Source organism: Monodelphis domestica, chromosome 5 (assembly GCF_027887165.1).
Source record: "Monodelphis domestica isolate mMonDom1 chromosome 5, mMonDom1.pri, whole genome shotgun sequence".
Lineage (NCBI taxonomy): Eukaryota > Metazoa > Chordata > Mammalia > Didelphimorphia > Didelphidae > Monodelphis > Monodelphis domestica.
Window position 1 is genome coordinate 138,430,295 of NC_077231.1, and position 17,270 is coordinate 138,447,564.

Sequence of the window (17,270 nt, forward strand, 5' to 3'; positions counted from 1 at the left end):
GAGGCAAATGGGGCTAAAGAACTTGCCCAAAACCACACAGTTAAGTTATCTAAGTTAGTTATTTGTTAAGTATCTGAAGCCAAATTTGAACTCAGGAAGATGAATCTTCCAGACTAATCCCAACACTATCCATATCCATAGTGCCACCTGGCATCCTAGAGGAATATGAGTGGTCAAAAAAGGTAAGAGAGCCAAGAGAGAGCAGGGTCATAAAATTCTAGAGGAAAGATGGCATCCAAGGATGTCATCCATGTCAAGGGCTATAGAGAGTTCAAGAAGGATGAAGATGGATGAGAAAAGATCATTAAATTTGGCAATTAAGAGATCATTAATAACTGCGAAGAGAGTTTAGAAGCCAATTATTGAGTTAAGAGAGCAAGAAAGGAAATATAAGGGGGCAGTTAGGGGACTTAGTGACTAGAGAGCCAGGCTTAGAGTCAGGAGAGCCAAGTTCAAATTTAGCCTCAGATACTTTTTATCTGCGTCACTCTGAGCAAGTTACTTAATCCCATCTGCCTAGCCTTTGCCCTTCTGTCTTAGAGTTTGTTACTAGGACAGAAAGTAAGAGTTTAAAAATAATTAATAAAATTTTTAAAAGAAAGGAAATAGAGGCAAATAGAAAATTTTGGTCAGCCTGTAGACTGGTTCTTGAACTGATATCTCACATGAGAAAGCCATGGAGGGAATAATGAAACAGCCCACAGATCAGAGTTAGTATAGAGTATGGGGAAAAAAAGTAATATAAAGTTAAACCTAAAATATAGATTGGAGCACGATTGTGGAGGGCTTTAAATGCCAGGCTAAAGATCCCCCCCCCTTTTTTTTTATCCCAGAAGTAAGAGAGACAAACTCCAGCTAAGGTTTTATTCCATTCCTTACTCCAGCTTACAAAAGTGTTCCTCCAGCTGGGCTCCCTGAGTTTCTCTTTAGTGGGTTTTTGGTTGCATTTTCTTCTCAAACTCTCCACTGCCTTCACTCCCTTGTATGCCAGGAAATGTTAAATGGGCACACCCTGTGATTTAAAATTCTTATCCAGTTTTAATTTTTTTTTGTTATTTCAGATATTTACAAACTGATTAAAAGTGGAGAGTTTCAGAAACCAATAGGGAAGTGTTCCCCTCTTAAACTAACTCCAACCCAAGGATTCACAAATAACAACCAATAACAGACCTTACCTGTAATTTCTTAAGCAAGGCTGCTTCTGTGTGGTTTCCTTGTTTGGCTTGCTTGGCCTTCCAGTATTGTTTCTGTGCAGAATATCGGTTCATAGGGCACACTTTGAAAAGGCAATCTGTAACACATTTTTTAAAGTAATAAGACTAGTCAATGCTAAATAATTTTCTCAAATTCCTACCTATAGTCAAAAGGTTTTGTGCTCTGATGTTGCAATTTTTAAAAACACAATAAATCCATAGCACTCAACTTAGAGATCACCCTGCCCAACTTCCTCATTAACCAATATTATTTTAAAAGAAAATGAACCTGAGAGATCAAGCCAACACAGTCAAGCAGAAGGAAAAAGTGCAACCCTGCTCCTCCCATATCTGCTCTAACAATGAACCATGAAGAATTCCACAGGGGGGAAAAAACCAAATGTTTAACCAATGAAAAAAAGAGTAATTTAAGAAAATAAAAGTAACCCAAGTAGTTGGGGGAAATCACATTTTAAGTATCACTTGGCTACCTAATTTCAAAATTAACTGGTTTCCATAAGTGACTTTTTTGGCCCCAGTATTTTCACCATCAAATGCCCATTCCTTGGGTCCATCTTACACAGCCAAAATGAAATTGCATCACAGAGATGATTAAGGTTACTCCTTGCCCCATTATATAGCTATCTGTGTTCCATAATAAGCTGCAGAAAAAATATTCTGAGAGAATAGAGGGGTAACATAGCATAAGAAGAGGCAGCCAAGTGGCACAGTGGATAGGGTGCCAGACCTGGAGTCAGGAAGACCCAAGTTCAAGTCTGACCTCAGACACCTCCTAGCTGTGTGACCCTGGGCAGGTCACTTGGTACTATTTGCTTGGCCCCTGCCCTTCTGCCTAAAGAGTTGTTACTCAAAGAGAAAATAAAGGTTTGTTGTTGGGGGTTTTTTTAATGTAGCATAAAAGAAAACACTTTGGTTTAGGAGTCAGGAGATGTGGATTCCATTTGCTAGTCCCACCTCTCTAGAGCTGTTTCCTCATCTGTAAAATGAAGGAAATAGATGAGACCCCTAGCATCCCTCACTGCCCTGATATTCAAAGAATAATCATTAACAGTTCAAAGTCAGCTTGGCAGGGTGTCTTTAGTGGGTGCCTGAGATCTCCATGCTTGGTTCTGTTCCATTTTTATCAATGTCTCAAAAAAAACAAAACTCATAGATGGCAGTTATCAAAATGGAAAATAACACAAGATGGCAGAAAAAAGTAACATACTAGACAACAGCACCAACATCCAATAAAATTCATAACAAAATAATAGAATAATTTATTTAGAGCTGGAGGGAAAGATAGAAGTCATTGAGTTCAATTCCCTCAATTTATAGATGGGGAGACTGAGGGCAAAGGAGGTAAATAACTTTGCCCAGTCACATAGTAAATATTTGTGACAGGATTAAAACTCACATGTTCCCGACTTTACATCCAGTGTCCTATCCATTCTACTGTTTCCTCTCAAATATGATATTCATCTGTATTTTTTAAAAACCACTAAAAACATGGGAATGAACTGACCCTTCCTATGATTTTGAAGATCTATTTAAAACTACATTTCTGTAGTGAAGAAATACTAGAAGCTTTCCTAATAAGACCAGGAACAGAACAAGGATGCTCACTGTCATCATCATTATTATGTAAATACAATGCTAGAAAAAGGAGCTATAGCAAAAAGGGGAGGGGGAAAAGAGGGAATAAACATGGGCAAAGAGGTAGAAAATATAGGTCTCTTAGCAGATGATATGATGATTTATATACAAAATGCTAAAAATTCTTCAAATAATAAATAACTCCATCAAAGAAGTTGAACACAAACTATAAAAAAGCAGGTAAAAAATCACCAGGATATAGGTACTATGTATAAGCTGGTGATTATGTATGTGGGAGCTCCCTTCACTATATAAACCACAAGTTTGGAACAATGTATATTTATATTTGTTTATTTATTTACATGAATATGCATATGTGTATATATGGGCAGCAAGGTAATGGAGTGGGTAGAACAATGGGCACAGAATCAGGAAGACCCGAGTTCAAATATAGCTTTAGATACTAGCTTTAGATACTAGTGATGTGAACCTGAGCATGTCACTTAACCCTGTTTGCCTCAGTTTCTGCATCTATAAAATGAGCTGGAAAGGGAAATGACAAAACACTACCTCCTATTTGCCAAGAAAATCCTAAATGGGGTCACAAAGAGTCAGACACTTCTGAAAAACAACTGAACAACAAAACATATGTGTACTTATGCCCTGGTAAATACCTGTTATTTCCTCAATGTAGGAAGCTCCTATTGAGGAAATTCCTTTTATCCACGAAGAATAACAATTATTCTGCAATTAAAAACCTTAGAGAATTAACTGGGGCATTAAGAGTTTAAGTGACTTTCCTAAGGTCTCATAATCAATATGTATCAGAGGCCAATTTGAACTCAGGTCTTCCAGATTCTTAGCCCCATCTTATATCTGCTATACTAAGCTGTCTATTTCTTTATTAGAGAAATGTATTTGGGAAACATTTAGCAAAATAAATAAACATATTAGAACATAAATAATGTTAATACGTGGGTTTTGAAGTCAAATGTGGCCCCTGAGATGCTTGTGTGTGTTTTAGTGGCCTCCTTTCTGTTTAAATTTGACACCTCATTTCTCGTTTGAGGCTCCTGAAATCACTCTGGGCAGGCACCAAAGGTCCTGGCATTATTATTTTCATTTTATGGATCTGATCACTGAAACTTAGAAAAGTCAGCTGATTCGCTCTTCCTGACAAAAGACGGAAGTTTCAATAATGACATACGAGCAATGGCGAGCTATGTCCTAAGAAGGACGGCTTTCAGTGAGATTCGCCTTAAATAAACCACACGGTACTATCCCCCACCTTCACATTCTCCAAGGTAGTTCCGGTAACTTCGGCTCCTCGATAGACTTGTTCAGCCACCAATAATACCGCCTTAAGGCTGTGTAAAACGTTACAGGTGTGTATTTGTTCCTGGGACTTGCTAGTCACATGGCAAATGCCCATCGGCTGAAACCAATTAAACTTTTTATCTTTTAGTTTTGCCTCAAACGGAGAAATTGGAAGAATTTTAGGTCCTCTGGGTTGGAAAATCCCCCTATACTCTCAATGCAGCCTATGGTAATGAGTAGGCATTTTACTGCCGTGTAACATTTTTGACTCGTACTGATATTGCGTTCAACGTTCTTAACATGGAGTCCATGAACCTAAAAATGGGTTGTTTGGTAGCTGTACTTCAATATAATTGGTGTTCTTTATAATCTATATATTTGTCTTATGCGTTTTTAAAAAACACCTCTTCCGTCTTAGGATCAATACTGGGTATTGGTTCCAAGGCAGAAGAGTGGTAAGGGCTAGGCAATGGGAGCTAAGTGACTTGTCCAGGGTCACACAGTAGGGAAGTGTCTGAGGTCATATTTGAACCCAGGACCTCTGGGTCTGGCTCTCAATCCACTGAGCTACCTGGCTGCCCCCATCTTATGCATCTTTTTAAAGCATTCAGAGAAGGGAGCTAAAAACTTAGGTCCATAGTTGAATGGTCCTTCCTTTCTTTCTCTTTATTCCATTCTTTAGCGCTCCCTTTAACCTACTCACCCAGGTTCGTTTCTTTTTTGGATTCCTCCTTGAAATACTTTCACTATTGTTTCAAAGGACCTTTCCTTCCCCCTGAAGCCCTGGGGAATAGAAATGGACTCCACTACCATCACTTTCACTTCTCTCCTCCAGGGCAGAGACCTTTGAGCAACACCAGGGTGTGGCTTGTTATTAACAGAAACAGAAATCATCCCTTTAAGCAAATCATGGCAAAATTTTTCCTCCTCCCCAACTTTTGATTGGAAAGAAAACAAAGACAACTAAAGATCCTTTGACTTGGGTGGGGGAGGGTCCCTCTCTTCGCTATGTTTGTGGCTAACTGATCTGGCACACTGCTTCTTTGCCATAACTGGTCCTCATTTTGCATGCTCTGTCATTGAGATCTCTAGAACAAGACTTTATTTATGGATGGCTTCCTACCTTTTGCTGAATTAGGACAGCACGACTTCCCCCCCCTCCCCGCCTTTCTACTCCCCCCACCCTTTCTGGGCACAGCAATCTCCATCTCCCCACTTTTCAGCTTCCTTTAGATCCTAAGCTCCTTGTGGGCCTTTCTTTTTCTCATTTGTATCTCTCGGAGCATTGTAGACACGTAAAGAGTTTACACTGAATTGCTGGAGTTATACTGTGTTGTGGTGTGTTGCATTGCATTCCATTAGATTGTACTGTCTGCTGGCAAATAACTTAATCTATAAACAGAAGAAACCAGTTCATCTAATTAGACCTACTAAAGAGAGAACCCATCATACAAATAAATAGAGATCCAATTATTGGTGTCATTTCTTTTTTGTATGTCTAATACTTAGCAGAGTGCTTTGTCTAGCAACTAACAAGGCACTCAGTAAATGTCGGAAGTGAAATGCCTTTTTTTTAAATTATAAGCAAGTTACAAACAAGATGTCTCTAAGACAACATAGAGCCTGACTTGGGGCCATGCAAGTACTATAGACAAGAGAATCGAGATTCAAATGTTATCTATTGATAGATAATATTGTGTGTCCATAGGGAAGACTGCTGGCTGCCTCAGTTTCCTCATCTGTAAAATACAGATAATAATTGTATCCCAAATTGTTGTAAAGATAAAATTAGATATTTATAAAGTGCTTTTCAAGCCTAAAAAGTAAATATAAAGACTAGCTGTTATGCTTAGAATTAAATGAGAAATTGTTCTCAAAGTACTTGGTGAACAGTAAATACTTCAATGGATTAGTGAGTACTCCTTCCTACAATGAAAATGTATCCAGCTTATCTAGACCTTTTCATCCTTTGTGGCTCATGTTCATATTTTTCCAAAGATCCTCCTCAGAGGTTCTAGCCAATAGAAAGACCTTCCTCTAGGTCAAGGATACTTAATCTTCTTTGTGATACAGAGCCTTTCTCAGGATAGTGTCTATTTATCATTTTTTTTAATGTATGGATTTCAGGTTAAGAAGGCCTCCTTTTTGTCCTTTTACATGAGCTATCTTGTTGGCCCTTACCCCCAATATATCTCATAATATCTTCTAAGTAAGTTGTTACTATTATGGTGGTTATTAATAAGATGATGATAGTGTATGAGAAGAAGAGGCTTATTGACTGGAGAGATTTGTGGGTAGACTTCTGGAAAGAAGTGCCATCTAAATAAACTAAGCTTTCAAGTATGAAAGGAATTTCAGCAAGAGAGGAAGGGGAATAGGTGGCATTCTTAGGATAAGGAAAAATGGTGGCAAGGAATAGGACATATATGACTAGAGGATGAGTGTTCCAGTTTCTCTAGAATACTGAATACATGGAAGGGAGCAATTTAAAATGAGGTTTGAATAGTAAGGTGGTTCCAGATTGTAGACTGACTCAACTATCAAGAGTTTGAGCTTTACTGAGTAAGAAAGAGGAAGCTATTGAAGAGTTTTGAGCAGAGTAGTAACATGACCTAATCTAGGCATAAGGAAGATTAATCTGGGCAGCTAGGCAGTGTAGTAGATAGAGTAATAGACCTGTAGTCAAAAGGACCTGAGTTCAAAACCAGCCTTTTACTGATCCTGAGCAAGTCACTGTTTGCCTCAATTTCTTCATCTATAAAATGAGCAGGAGAAGGAAATGGCAAACTGCTCCATTATCTTTGCCAAAAAACAAACAAACAAACAAACAAAAAACCAATAACCTAAATAGGGTCATGAAGAGTCAGATACAACTGAAAAATGACTAAATGACAAATAATATTAATTTAGCATAAACATTTAAAAATAGAGGGTCAGGGAACATTAGAAGCTGGAAACCCTAAACTCAAGAAGTTATGACAGCTGTCTAGGAGGGCTGTACCCTATGGTAGTTAATGACAATAAAGAAGAAGGGATAAATAGAAAAAGCATTAAAAGTTAGAATCAACAGCAGAAACATAACACAATAGTAAAGCCTGCTTTTTTTTTCTTCCCATCTACATATTGCCCATAGCTTCTTTAGATTTAGGTTTATTGGCTAGAAATGTTTCAGCCTCCTTTCAATTCAATGGCCTTTGAAATAAATACAAAAGATATGAACAAAAATAAATTGAAAAGAGAGAGAAAGTATGGGAGTGTAGGGCATACATAGTTCATTGGGAGGACAACTGGATACCTAATCCTAAAAGGGAATTATTTTTATCCTACTAACTAAAAACCTAAAACTTAACCAAATTTATTTTTACAATTAGAAACTAAACTTTACTTAAGAAGACAAACAAAAAAAAGTTAACAATTTTTAGAGACATCAATTTGCCTGGACACACCCTCTATTCATGCTTATAGAAGAGGTTTTACCAATTCTGACATTTATCAGAATTTTTAAAAGCATATTCAATTAAATGTCCACTTCACTCCATGTCTGAAAATTCCATAACATATTTAAAGTATCATCTTAAAAAAAAGAAATCAGAAATGTATCTTTTTCAAAGCTCATTGTGGGTGCAGCTAGGTGGCCCAGTCTAGAGTGCCAGATCTGGAGAGAGGATGTCCTAGGTTTAAATGTGATCTCAGATACTTCCAAGGTATGTGACCCTGGGTCACTTAACCCCAAGTGCCTGGCCCTTACCACTCTTCTGCCTTGGAACTGATACTCATTATCAATTCTAAAACAGAAGTTAAGAGCAGTTACCCCGTTTTATAGAAGTGATCAAAAAAGCTAGCTGTGCAGATTTCTAAGGTCTTAATTATTTTTTCTTCTTTAAAAGAACACTAGTTAACATGACTTCTTTCAGAATTCATAACCATGAACACAGAGTAAATATTTGTTGTCTCCTAAGAGCCTGTGAAAGCTATCATTATTTTATTGATTCCTGATTTTGAAAATACTCACATGGATGAGGAAATGTCCTATAAATAACTAACCACCTACTCTCCCATTTCTAGGTTCAAGTTGTTACTTGAGAAAAGTCTACTTGGAAAGTCACATGCACCACATGCATATGAACCAGGGATATGCTTCCTTATTCATTATCTGGCAGTGAATAGGTAAAAAAAAAAAAAGAAGAAGAATTCAACTGGTGATTCAATTGTACTTAGCAATTTAATTTAATTAACAGCTGGGAAAAGAATATGCAAACCAAAAGTATTTAAAGTAACACTAACAACTAAAAACCTACTTTCTGTTTTTGTTGTTGTTGTTATTGTTTCCAGTGCTGGATCAAACAATGGTGGTTGAGCTCTGCTTTGAGAATACTTGAGTGTCCCAAAGAACAATTTCAGGTAAAATGGGACCATTATAACCACTATGTAATGCTAATCTGTTATACTTGCAAAAAGAGGAGTCCACTTAACTCCACCAATGCAAACCTAAAAGTATCATGGTACAGTAGGAATGGTACTGGTTTGGCTATCACTGGAGTTCAAATCCTACATGTGCTACTTATAATTGCCATGACTTTGGGAAAGTCACTTTACCTCAGTTTTTTCAATTGTAAAAGAAAGAGATTGGACTACATGATGTCTTGGGAGTCTGTCAGCTCTAAATTCATGCATTCTTTGATCCTATAACCCAGTGATAGTGAGCCTATGGCATAGGTTCCAAAGAGCACTCTCTGCGGGCACATGTACCACCCTCCCCCTCTACCCCACTTCCACCCCCCAGAGTTCATTCCTAAAAAAGCAGAGGGACTCAGGTGGAGCTGCTTCCCTCCCCATCTCCACAATGCCTGATAACATTTTTTCACATCCCCCATCCCTCTATCTAGCAGTCAATGGGAGCACACAGGGGGTTAAGTTGGTAGCTCACAGGCAGCAGAGCTGGAGGGGAGCAGAGCATTTGAGCCATTCCTCTTCCCCTCTCTACACTAGCTGAGGACATTCCTCACTTCACTCATCCTTCTGTCTAGCAGCCCCATGGGAGTAGGGCAAGGGGGGGTGGGTAAGCCTGGCACTCCAGGTGAGGTGAGGCATGGCATTCAGTCTCTTAAAGGTACACCATCACTGTTCTAACCTTATGAGCTTCATTCATTCCCAACTTGGAAAGTACACAAGGGGCTGTCGTTTTTAACTTTGTAGTTCCAACAAACAGCATCAATTGTTAATATTTCCATTTCCTTTAGGAAGCAAATGTTTCTCTCTTCTTCAACATAGAACTTCATTTTGTCTCACTCTTTCTAGCAGCAGAAGTGGTGGGGAGAGAAGTAGAGCACATTCACAAATAGTTTGACTCTAGAAGCTATTTTTGCTGTTGTTGATAGGAAAACAATCAATGAATTCCCCTGTAACTGCTGCCTTCAAAATGTATCTAGTACAATGTCTTCATAGGACACACGTTGATCTCCAAATATTCAGCAGCAGCTTTATACTGGACAAAGAAATGATTAAAATATTCAGCTTCCTATGGTTCACAGCTTCCAGCAATGAGAGGAAAGAGCATGGGGCTCTTTAGCTATGTAGAATTTTACATAGGTCTGATGCTACATCCAATATCAGCATATTATTTTGGGAAGAGAAGTATTCAAAACTTAGCCCACACCCAAACCTGATATGTTTCTCTCTTAGTAAGCATATAAATTAAATAGGAAAAAAATAAAATATTAAGCAAAATAAATGAAGGAATGAACTAGTGGAACATTCTCCATATTCACACATGGTCTTGTTTGCCTTCTGAGGGAATTATATTCTAATTCCTCTTCAATCCCTTTAATCCACAGAGAAAGAAGTCAGAGGAATGGCTGTATGGTACGTGCAGTGGTCTGTTTCCTGAAATCTTATCCTTGGGTCAGACTGAAAATCAACTAAAACTTTTCTTGGCTCAGCTGTCATCCTTATGGTCCAGATGTAAGATTCATGATATCATGGCTGCCATCTCTGTAATCACCATCTTCCCAATCACAGTTCTCTTCTTATAATTCCCATGATTCTCTCACTCATGCCTTTCAAACCCTTGCACGACAGACTCTTCACCTAATCAGAGCTCTCACCTGGTACTATCACCATGCTGTGGGTTCAAACAGTCTTCTACAAAATCTAAGTCAAAAGACTTCCTGTAATGAGCAAAGTTTTCTTGCCCCCCCCCAAATTTTGGGAAACTGAGTCCATAAACATGCCCTCTAGAGTGATGTTTAAACATAACTTCATAAAATGTTCTGCAGACTATAAATAAAATTGTTTGGGGTGGAGAGTTAATTCAGAAATATGGTCTCACATAATTTTTTGTAAGTCAAAAATTTCAGTAACATAAATTTACAAATTATTATTTTTAACTGTATTGTGTAGTTACTAGTACCACTGTAGGCAGAAACTAATGTGACTTCTACTTTTTGGCAGACAAGCATATTTTTTTCAGTCTTCCTTTCTCTTCCAACCTCATCTAGTCTGAAATATGCTTTATAGCAGTAATGGCAAACCTTTTAGTGGGGGAGTGTCAGGTCCCACCCCCCAACTTACCCCCCCACCAAGTGCCATGCCCATTCCCCCACAGAGACTGCCTACAATGCCTGTCCCCCCTTACCCCACATAAGGAAGGGAGGAGGTGCTCCCATTGGGCTGCTGGGCAGAGGGGTGGAGGGATGTGAAAAAATGTCATCAGGCACAACTGAGAGGGGGAAGGAAGCAGCTCTGCCTTTCTAGTAATGAACTCTAGGGGTGAGGGGGGGAGAGAGGGTGGCCAAGTGCCCACGGAGAGCACTCTGAGTGCCATCTTTGGCACTGCTCTACAGCAACCTACTCTCATGTTCTCACCCTCTTAAAATTAGCCTTAAATATGTTGCTAAGGGGATTATTTAGGTAGTGGTTCAATTAGAAGTTGCTTTGAGCCACCCTCCCTTAGTAAATTTATATATATATATGGAAATATATATATATATATGTTTATGTGTGTATATATATGTATATGTGTGTATGTATATATAAATATGTATATGTGTATGTATATATATGTACATATATAGATATAATTTTTTAGCCATAATTCACTTAGCATTTCAAGACTGGGGGATTTCTTGAAGACATACACACCAGAAAGATAGATTCTGTATAATCCCCAAATCTCCAGTAAAAAGTGGCAGTTATGGTGCCACACATGTACACAAACTGACATCAAAGATAACCCTGGAGATACCGTCTTACCCAAAGTGACACAAGTTTAGAGAAGCTTAGATATCAGACACTGCATGAAATGGCCAATCTGGCAATAATATAAGAACAATGGTTTGGAAATAGCCCATTTGTTTTTCACAGCCAGAGAAGGAAATTAAACCTCCCAAGAGCTCATTTAGAAAGAAAGAATTGCTGACATTTTTAACTAATTACAAATGCTTCTGGGTAAAATAAATACAAAAGTCTGAAGGGTGTAGCAGGTTTTATCCCATGTCAAACTACTAGCCACAAATCCAATCTGCTGTTCTTATTTGTACACAACTCAATCTATAATAGTTATGAGCTAGTTTAGAATTCTATTGTAGAATTTTAAAAGTTGGTTTTAAATATTTAGTCTGGATAAAATCTGGAGAAGTCTTTTCCTGATCCCCCTTACCATAGTAACTTCCCCTTGTTATCTTCAACTTATCCTAGGCATATTTTATTTGTACATAATTGTTTCTATGTTGTCTCCACCATTAGATTGTGAGCTCCTTAAGAAGAGGAAAAGGAGTCTTTTACCTTTCTTTGTATCTTCCATGATTATTATAGGTCCTATCACATAGTAATCAGTGCTCAATAAATGCTAGCTGACTGCCTTCTTTGGATGGAAAAACAGTTTCTGAAAAAACAGGTAAGTAAGGAATTTTGAGAATTCAAGTGTTGCTAGGAGATTGTTCAGATAAACTAAAAGAACTGTTATTGTAGGAAAACTTCAAACTATATCTGACTAACAAACACCATCACTATCGTGGACCGAACTCTTAAATTAATTTAATTAAATTAAAATAATAAATTAAATTAAATTAATAAAGAAAATGGAAGCCTTTTCTTTGCTTGACTTGGAAATAATCAGAGGACTTAAGTAAAATGCTAAGAAAATCAAATAAAATGCATCTTTATACCAAAAGTTATTTTCTAACCAAAAACAAGTGCTTTTAAACAATAAACTAGTGTTCAAAGATGATAACAAAAAAATTGAAATCTCTAGATTTGCACAGACTAAATTCAATCTGTAGCTATCTCACAATCACTCTTTTTAAAAAATTTCATGTTACAACTTAAGATTTTCCCAGAGGCCATCAGAATATAATTTATTTCCAAGTCTTTATTTTTTTTAAAAACCCTTACTTTTTGTCTTAGAAACAACTCTAAGACAAAAGTTCAAGGACTCACAGCTAGGAAGTGTCTGAAGCCAGATTTAAGTCCAGGTCCTCCCAAATCTTATAGACTATATAATTTTTCATTATAATAATTAAAATAACAATAGCTAGCATTTTGTAGCACCTACTATGTGATAAGCACTGTGTTAAGTGCTTTACAAATATCATCTCATTTGATCCTAGCAGATAAATTCTAATTATTATCCCCATTTCACAGTTGAGGAAACTGAGGTAAACAGAAGTTTAAGTGTCATGCCCAAGGTCACACAGATAACAAATGTCTGAAGCTGGAAATGAACTCAGGTTTTCCTGACTCTGATACCAGTGCTACCTAGTGGAAAGAATACTGTAAATATAATAACTATATTTATATCTTGTTCCAGGTCAGCCCTAGACCTACTTTGTAATATTGGATATATCATCTAACTTCTGGTAACATTATGAAGACAAACAATATTATTATATATAAGTAAACTATATGAAGCCCTCCAAGAAACTAGTGATTTAATTTTTCATGGGGAAAATAATTAATCATTGGTACCAACAATTGGACAACTATTAAAATGTAGCCTTGATATTTCAAAATCCAATAAAATGATAAAATATGTTAAATACATTAGTTGCTTAATTCACATTTTAAGTATATGTATACATGAATTGAAGGCTAGGAAAAACCTCCATCATTTACTGGATACAAAATGTATGAAAACACATGTAATTTGTAGAATTTGTAAAAACAATTGCTAGTCATTTTCAGTTTCAATGTCAAATCAGGCATATGCTGGGCATTTTTTAATTTTAATTTTTTTAAAGCTACATTGAGAAAACATAGAATTTGCCATAAGAAAATATTATTAAATCAGAATTTCTTAGTTTTTCCTTTCATAAATGACTATACTATTCATTTGCTGATATATGACAAACTGAAACAGGAACTAAAATTTTGGTCCTTTGATTAATAGATCAAATTAAAAGATAAATCTGAGAAAGTCATTCTTTAACTATATATGTCTAAATTGAATATTGTAGCTACATGTATTATTAAAAAGGATGGTAGGTAAACATCTAGAAAGAGAAGAAGGACTCACAAAGAGCAACCATAGCTTCACTAAAAACAAATTAGGCCAAACTAACCTCATTTCCCTTTCTGATAAAATCACTAAACTAACACGCCAAGGACAATTCTGCAGGCATAGATGACCTAAAAGCATTTGACAGTGTTATTGTTGTGACTCATGTTATTCTTATGGACATGATGGAAGGATGTGGTGTAGATGACTGTAGATGTAGATTACAATTAATTGAATAGCTGCACTCAAAGAGTAGTCATTCGTGGCTTGATATTAATACTGATGGATATCAACTGAGTAGAGTTCTGTAAGGATCAACATTTGGGCCCTTATTGCTTAATATTTTTGTGAATGGCAGATACAGTCATAGATGACATGATTATCAAATTTTTAAATGATGCAAAGTGGGAAGGGATACCTAATACACTGGATGGCAGAATAGAAGATTTGAAAGGAACTTGAACAGACGAAAATGCTGTGCCAAATCCAATAAGATGAAATTAAATCACAGGTAGTTTATCCAGTACTCAGCATCGTGCTTGGCACATAGTAGGCACTTCATAAATGTTTATAGATTAAAATTCCAGGCAGAGGACTCATTGAGAGCAATTCACCTGACAGGATCTAAGGGTTTTCATGAACCACAAGCCTCTAAAGAAGATAACCTTTTGTTTCCAAAGTGTCTCTTCAGAGGGGATAGAAACTTTTACTATCCTCCCTTTAAGAACAGAGGAGCTAGAAGTTACAATTAGAATTATCACTCTAGAGACTCTCCCACCTTTTTAGTCAGACAGTTTAGGTCTGAGTTTAATTTGAATCTTTGAGATGAACTACAAAGTAGTTGGAGTAAAAGAAAGTGAGGAAGATCTTTCTTGTTAGAACTGTCTAAATTCTTTTTGAATAAATACTATAAAGAGAATTTTATCAGTAAAATGAAAGAAGGAAAGAAACAGTGATGGCTTTAGAAAAGGCAAAGAGATCATTTTCCCATCATAGACATAGAGAAATTAGAAGAGATACAGAGAAAAAAGATTGAAACATCATCTTTCCTCATGAAAGAATTATAATCTTTACCTCACAAAGAGGAAGAAGAGTATTCTTGAGAAGAGACTCTATTTGTCATCCTGAGTGGGACTCTGTTCTCTGGTCATGTGGAGACTCAGTGAGGGTTTGAGATGGCTCTGTCAACTTTCTTAGAGCTAAAATGTTATAAGTAATCATATCTTTGTTATTACACATTTGATTATTAATGAATTATACATTTAATATCTTTGATATCTGCTGGCCCTAGGAGATTAGAGATTTTATAGAGAGGCATGGTGACAGTTATAAAGAAACATCAGAATATAGGTTTCTATAGTTTATTAAAGAAATAGTATTTGATTAAGTGGGGTGGGAGCTCCAAGTTGATTGAAAAAGGCATGGGAATTTTGCTAGTTAGTGAAGAAATCTTCAAACATAATCCTGGATTACTCTAGGGCTTGAGATAAGGAAAATAAATTTGGAAATAAGTGAAGTAGTTGACCAAGAATTAATCTGGTTGACTCCGAACTCCATAAACCTGCTATATAAGCAAACAGCATAACAGAACAGCCAACAAAGCTAATATAATATTAAGATACGTCATGATCAGTATAAAACTCAAGAATAGGAGCTGGTAGTTCCACAATACTGTGCCCTATCCAACCATATCTGGGCTACTATGTTTAGTTATTTTTTAAAAAGAATATTAGTATATGGAAGAACATTCTAAGCCAATTAAGTGGCACCGGGAAGAGCCTTTTAGACACAAGAAGAATGGTTGAAAAAAAACAATAGATCTTTCGCCTAGAAGGAAAGATTCAGAAGGGCTCTCTAGAAGCACCTAGTAGTACAGTGGAAAGAACCATGGGCTAGGAATCTGGAAGATCTAGGTTCAAATCTGATTAGACACTTACTGTGTGACCCTTGGTGATTCTTCTTCTTCTTCTTCTTCAAACAGTAAAATGGCAATAATTACAGTATCTACCTCTCAAAAGAGTTGTTATGAGGATCAAATGAGATAAAATTTGTGTTTAAAAAAAAAGCCAGACTATTAGCACAATGCCTATCTCATAGTAGACACTATAAATGCTCATGGTTTCTTCCTTCTCTTAACTGTTTGAAGATTGTCACATGGAAAAGGAATTATACTCATACTGTTTAACTCCAGAAAGAACTAAGATCAATGAATATGAGTTACACAGATAAAAATTTAGGTTTGAAAAAAGGAAAAACTTCCCAACAATTAGAGTTATAGAAACAAAGAATGGACTATCTAATAGTAAAATAATGGGTTTCCCTTCCTTGGAGGTCTTATAGAAAACAAGATGAACACTTATTCAGTATATTATAAAAGGACTTTTTGCAGGGCAGTGAGGGGAGGAGATAGGTTGAAACAGATGTTTGCTAAAGTCTTCCCCAGTTCTAAACTGTTGTGATCCTTTTATTTACTACCTTCTTTTATTTACAGAATCTAGCACCCCCACCCCTTTAAATAGTAAATTTGTTCCCTTATTGATGCCTTACTTTCTGCCTATTAACATATACAGTTTTCCTCTATACTAAAATAGCCTTTAAGATGTAGCAAGTCTCACTCCATCTGCTCTTTCCCAAACCTACTCCTTGGACTACCAAATTTTATTGAGGTAACAGGAAAGAGTAAGGAGACACTTTCTAGTTGTGTAAAATTGGACAAGTCATTTAACACCAATTGCCTAGCCTGCCACTCTTCTGCAGTGGAACCAAAACTTAGTATTGATTCCAAGACGGAAGATAAGGGTTTAAAAAAAAAGAGCAAGGGCAGACATAAATGTGACAGGAGTAGTTGTACAGAAATTAAAGTTCAGGAAGTAGGGGGGTGCCATCCCAGGACTGGTTGATCAGTCACAAAATCACAGAATTTGAAAGTTGGTGATGGCCTCATTTGCCATCTATCCTAGCACACATACAAAAGGATTCCCTCTTAGGGAGGAGAAATAGGTGCTTCTGGAGGCAGCCCATTCTGCTAGGGGATACTTCCAATCATTAGAAAGTTTTCCAAGCCACCCAGCCTAAATTTGCCTCTTTGCAAATTCTTCTCAGTGCTTTTGGTTCTAGGACCAAACAGAGCTAGTCTAATCCTTCTTCCACTTGAAAGTTCTTCAGATGCCTGAAGACAACTATCATGTCCCTCCTCCCAAGTCCTCTTCTCCAGGCTAAATATTCCCTTACCTTATTCTGTGAAGGGATAGCCAAGGCCAGAAATAATCTGAGATTTACTAACATATAAATCTTGGCAAGGGTTTAATTATTTCACTATCTTGCTCACAAACTTTCAATAGTTCCCTTAAAGTCTAAATGTGTTAGTTTAGCATTTGAGGATCTCAGCCATCTGGTTCCAACCTTTCTTTCCAGTCTTATCTCTTTTACCCCTTTCCTATATGCTATGCTAAAACTAAACAGGAGTCTCCACTCTATTCAAAATAATTTCCCTAAATTTGAAATACCTTCCTCAACAACCTCTGCCTGCTGAAATCTTATCTATCCCTCCATTTGATACCAAATCAAATGCTACCTCTTCAAGCTTTCCCTGATGCCCTAAAGCTTTTTTTTCCCCTAGAGGCATGCTTTTAAAGCCTCTCTATCACCCTCATTTCCCCTTTTTTGTTTTT

At 36.9% G+C, this 17,270-nt stretch overlaps 1 protein-coding gene across 1 annotated transcript in view; it reads right to left on the reverse strand.

The window, feature by feature from the left end:
* ITPR2 (inositol 1,4,5-trisphosphate receptor type 2) overlaps positions 1 to 17,270 on the reverse strand; it is a 561,528-nt gene that overhangs the window by 431,442 nt on the left and 112,816 nt on the right. Inside the window, exon 3 of the mRNA XM_001363065.4 lies at positions 1,176 to 1,291. Coding sequence (XP_001363102.1) covers positions 1,176 to 1,291 — 116 coding nt within the window. The remainder of the gene's footprint in view (positions 1 to 1,175; positions 1,292 to 17,270) is intronic.